General features: G+C 45.2%; 1 protein-coding gene across 1 annotated transcript; it reads left to right on the top strand.

Moving 5' to 3' along the window:
* Positions 1-202: 202 nt before the first annotated feature.
* On the top strand, positions 203-4,560 carry tent5ba (terminal nucleotidyltransferase 5ba). The gene is made up of 2 exons (XM_085473093.1): positions 203-624; positions 2,942-4,560. The coding sequence occupies exons 1-2, from the start codon at positions 475-477 to the stop codon at positions 3,968-3,970; spliced, it is 1,179 nt and encodes a 392-aa protein (XP_085329219.1). The 5' UTR covers positions 203-474; the 3' UTR covers positions 3,971-4,560.
* The last annotated feature ends 271 nt before the right edge of the window (positions 4,561-4,831 follow it).

The following is a 4,831-nucleotide window of genomic DNA, read 5'->3' as shown; positions in this document are numbered from 1 at the left end:
AGCGATGCAGATCCCAGGAGTGTTGGTTTGAAGGAAAACCCTGATGGTATGCGGGGTTGCACCGCAGATGGAGCAGAACTCACCGAGCTGTCAAGTACGTCACATGAAGGGTGTTCCCTGCGGGCAGGGCAGGGCATCCATAATCAATGACCAAACACAGCAGCCAATCACAGGGCTCATGCTAATGAGGAGCCTTTAAACCCTCTGGACCTTCGCAGACTGACCGGATTTCAGCAGCACGCACAGAGAAAGGAGGAAACTGCGGCTCCCACTGAAACGTCCACATCTGAGAAGAAACTTTTTTTCCCCTTCTTTCTTCCTCTCCGGTCTTTTGCCTCCAGTAATAATATCCGGATCTGCTCACACAGGAATTATCGCACTTTGAAGACACCGAGCTGAGCTGGGAGGAAGCGCTGATTCACACTCTGCTGATTTCTTTCTCGGGGTGGGGGGGACTTAAAAGTTCACAACGCCATGTCTGGTGAGTCGGATCACAGTCGGCGGTTCTGCGTGCTGTCTTGGGATCAGGTGCAGCGCTTGGACTCGATCCTGGGCGAGGCTATCCCCATCCACGGCCGAGGAAACTTCCCCACGCTCTCCGTACAGCCCCGCCAGATTGTCCAGGTACCAAGAGAGAATTAAGAAAAAATAAAATGATAAAATGTTTCACTTTTATATTGACAGCTCAATTTGAGCCAAATTCATGATATTTAAATTATTAATATCAATCAGGACCTCTCAGTCAAGCAACGTCTTTTTTTTAAATTAAAAAATCGTATTTTCTTCCTAGTTTCATGTGAAATACTAATGGCACAATAAACTACCACAAAACAAACAGTGCTGTACTCTGTTGAACACTGGAAACCCCTCACCGTCCTCTGGTGGCCTACTGATCCATTCAGGATGTAACCCTCTCGGTTCCTTGGCTCCCTCCTTGCTTAATTGTATTTCCATAACATAATTTTGTTTGCTTTGTTTCCTCATTCTGGGGCTAACTTTGCGTTGCTATTTGGAGCAGTGCTGTTTATTCCTTAGCAGATTACTGTGTCAAACGTTCTAAAAGTTTCCTGCATGTCTGCTTACTTCATCCTTTTGCTTTGTAGCATTTAATGTTGATTTACTGGCACATAAAAAGTCAAAATGCAGCGTTGGTTTCCGTCATATTCAAACAGCAGACAGAGGGAAACCTGTTATATGCTGGCTTTAGCGTGGCCCTGAATGGCTTCCACATTTCCAGCCTCTAATGCATTGTGGCTGGATCACGTTTCACTTCCCCTGTGGTGTATCTGAGTTTGTTGGCAATGCATTAAAGTGCTGAGAAAATCCCATGCTAGAGTTTCAAAATGTGCATACAGCTGTTAAAGAATCCCCCCCCCTTCTGTAATTTACTCACTGACATATTCAAGATGAGCTCAGCAAACATGCGAGCCCAGGAGCTTGATGCTTGTGGTTGTGGAAAAGATGAATGCTCCATTTAACATGCAGAAAGGCCTAAATGCAGGTTTGAGACCCAGATGAGGGGCCTCTCAGGCTTGCTCTGGACTCATGGAAACCCCGTAGAATGCATCTATGATTCATGTAGGGAAAGCTAATGAACCTCCTGGCAAGATGTATAAAGTAAGGCTATTTATCCTTGTCTTTTGAATTGATCTAGGTGAGTACCTTTTATGCTATGCATCACACAAGGCATGAGTGAGTGTGGGGCTTTGTCTAGCTGCGGGGTTGGAGGTATAAACATGCTGTGTCCGATACAGCATCATGAAGCCCTGCAGGAGTAAGAGTCCCGCATCAATTAGGATAACAGCATATGCTCTGCTCAGGGTTTATGAATGAACAACACACATTTTCACATGCCCTTTCTTCATTATTATTTAAAGAAAGACCGACTAGTTCAGATGGAGCTGGAGTCTTTCTGGAAGGATTTGATCCTAAGCCAGCAGAATAATACCTGGGCTTCCAGGGGAAGCGAGGGGATCTTAACTACTCACCTGCATCCAAGCATGTAGGAGCAAAGGAAGGAGTTCAGTGTGGGGCTGAGTGAATTTTACTGTGATTGGCAGATCAGGTTGGTCACAGAAGAAACTAGAAACATTATCATTGCTTCTAAATGGAATTTGAACCCAATTGGAGCTTCTTTATGGCCAAACAACTGCAACGCTTCTAGGTTTCAGTTATAATTTTGTTCCTCCGCCGTGTGATGGGATGACTTGTCTTCAAGTGTTTGTCAGTCTGTAGCCTGACCCAGTATGTATAAATAGCACTGTCATGTTATCTGATCACCATGGGAGGGATTGTCAACAGACACTAATCTGACAGGTTAGTGCCGGTAGGAAGATTTAGGATTGCATGCGAGGCGTAACAACTAATTTGTGTAGCAGGTTCGGCTGTTTCAGTTCCCAAAATGCTGTGACGTCAAAGTGCCGCTAACACATTTAGTCAGCTAAGCACATATTTACACTCTTATCCTAATCATCTCTAGCGTCTGCTGTGCATATGCCTAATTAAAGTGACAAACTTCCCAAATAGACTGACGGATAGAACAAGGAAGCTGCAGCTCTTACCACTCGACTCTTTAAATATTTCCAAATGTTTGAGAACAGAATGTTTTATGGCGCATGTGGGGTATCATTTCCCTTTGGGCATGTAAGCGCAATCAATCTTTGATGACTTATTTGAGGACTCCGACCCTTCCCTTCGCACCTAATAGCGATGATGTAGATGATCCTTTTCAGATGTGGCTACACAAAGAGAAGACTCCTGTGTTTAAATATGTGCTGATCACTGGAGCAAAGGAAAGGCTATTGACCCTTAATGCCAGCTATTGATTTGACTTGAGTCTTTTTAAATGCCATTTTTGATCCTATGAAGCAATTACCTTCGCCTCCTGTTCAAGGAAACTGTATGTTATTAATAAGATTGTATTTGTCTCGTCCCTGTCCAGGTTGTGCGAGCGAGGCTGGAGGAAAGAGGTGTGCATGTTAAGGATGTGAGGTTGAACGGCTCGGCTGCCAGCCACGTGCTCCATCAGGACACGGGACTAGGCTACAAGGATCTCGACCTGATCTTTGGCGTGTCGCTGAAAGATGACCAGGCCTTCCGTCTGGTGAAAGACGTCGTGCTGGACTGCCTGTTGGACTTCTTGCCAGCCGGGGTCTCTAAGGAGCGCATCACAGCACTGACCCTTAAAGAGGCCTATGTGCAGAAACTTGTGAAAGTCTGCAATGACACGGACCGTTGGAGCCTCATCTCGCTGTCCAACAACACAGGCAAGAATGTGGAGCTTAAGTTTGTGGACTCTTTACGGCGGCAGTTTGAATTCAGTGTAGACTCCTTCCAGATTTGCCTTGATTCTCTGCTCTTGTTTGACCGCTGCTCTGAGACGCCCATGTCTGAGAGCTTTCACCCCACCGTAATTGGCGAAAGCGTGTACGGGGACTTCAAAGAAGCTATGGAACATCTGTGTCAGAGGACCATAGCTACTCGCACCCCTGAAGAAATCAGAGGGGGTGGCTTGTTGAAGTACTGCCACTTGCTCGTGCGAGGCTTCAGACCCTCGTCAGAGGCGGACATGAAACAGATGCAGCGCTACATGTGCTCGCGCTTCTTCATTGACTTCCCCGACATAGGTGAGCAGCAGAGAAAGCTCGAGGCTTATCTGCAGAACCACTTCGCCGGGATGGAGCACAAGCGGTACGAGTGCCTCACGACTCTGCACCAAGTAGTGAACGAGAGCACAGTGTGTCTGATGGGCCACGAGCGGCGCCAGACGCTCAGCCTCATCTCCATGCTGGCGCTGAAGGTGCTGGCTGAGCAGAATGCTATCCCCACGGTAACCAATGTGACCTGTTACTACCAGCCAGCGCCGTATGTGCAGGACATAAACTTCAGCAACTATTATATTGCACACGTGCAGCCGCCACAGGTCGCCGCGTGCAGTGCTTCATATCAGACGTGGCTGCCCTGCAGTTGAGCTGGTGTCAGGGCGCGGAGGTCACTGTGTCTCCACTGCATCGCTCTGTCCAGGATGTGGACTGAAAACAAACAATAATGAAACCCATTTGCCAAATGTGACTTTATAAAAACAATCCTGTACTGCTGTACATCTGATTGAGCCGACAAGTTTTTTTTTTTCGTTTTTTTTTTCTTCATTTTTTAATTTTTTTTTTTTTTTCCACTTGTTTTCTCTTGCAAGAGAAGAATCTGTAAGATTGCTGGTCATTTCTGAGATGTAGCGATAATATCTTTAAGTATTAAAAAAAACAACTTTGTCAGGTGTGCATTTTTGAGGAAGCAGACAATGAAGCTGGTGGTGTTTTCATACCCTGGCTTTTATTTTGTTTTATTTTTTAAATTTCATACGGACCAAAGATATGTAGTTTTTCTTTTTTGTTCTTTGTTCTGAAAGGGAATGTAATCACACTCCCAAGTGCCTTAAAAAAAACGACAAACAAAAATCCCACAATGTTCTGAAAACATCTGTAAAGTGAGAATTGTGCATCCAGTGTTTTCTAGATTACTCGGTTTCTCTGCATTCATTTTTGAGGGTGTGGGTTTTTTTTTTTGTTTTTTTTTTGGTGTTTTTTTTCTCCCCCCCCCCCCCCCTCCTTTGGTATTGTGGTTATTTTCTGCTGGCCTGTAATGATTGTTGATATTTTAATCTTTGGTTTTTAGGACTGGTCATTGTCTGAGCTGCTTCAAAATTCACACAGTTGAGTTTTTATATTGTTACGTGTCCACAATAAACAATGTGCTTTGGCCAAGACGTGACACACAGTGACTCAAAAGTCTGTCCTCTTTTCCTCTCGGTGTTTGGTCCCACGCTTGATCAACT

This window comes from Copadichromis virginalis, linkage group LG11, assembly GCF_057382275.1.
Source record: "Copadichromis virginalis isolate Kocher_CV1m ecotype Utaka linkage group LG11, C_Virginalis_male_GT1.1, whole genome shotgun sequence".
Taxonomy (NCBI): domain Eukaryota; kingdom Metazoa; phylum Chordata; class Actinopteri; order Cichliformes; family Cichlidae; genus Copadichromis; species Copadichromis virginalis.
The sequence above is the reverse complement of the archived record's forward strand: the minus strand, read 5'-3'. Positions and strand labels throughout refer to the sequence as shown.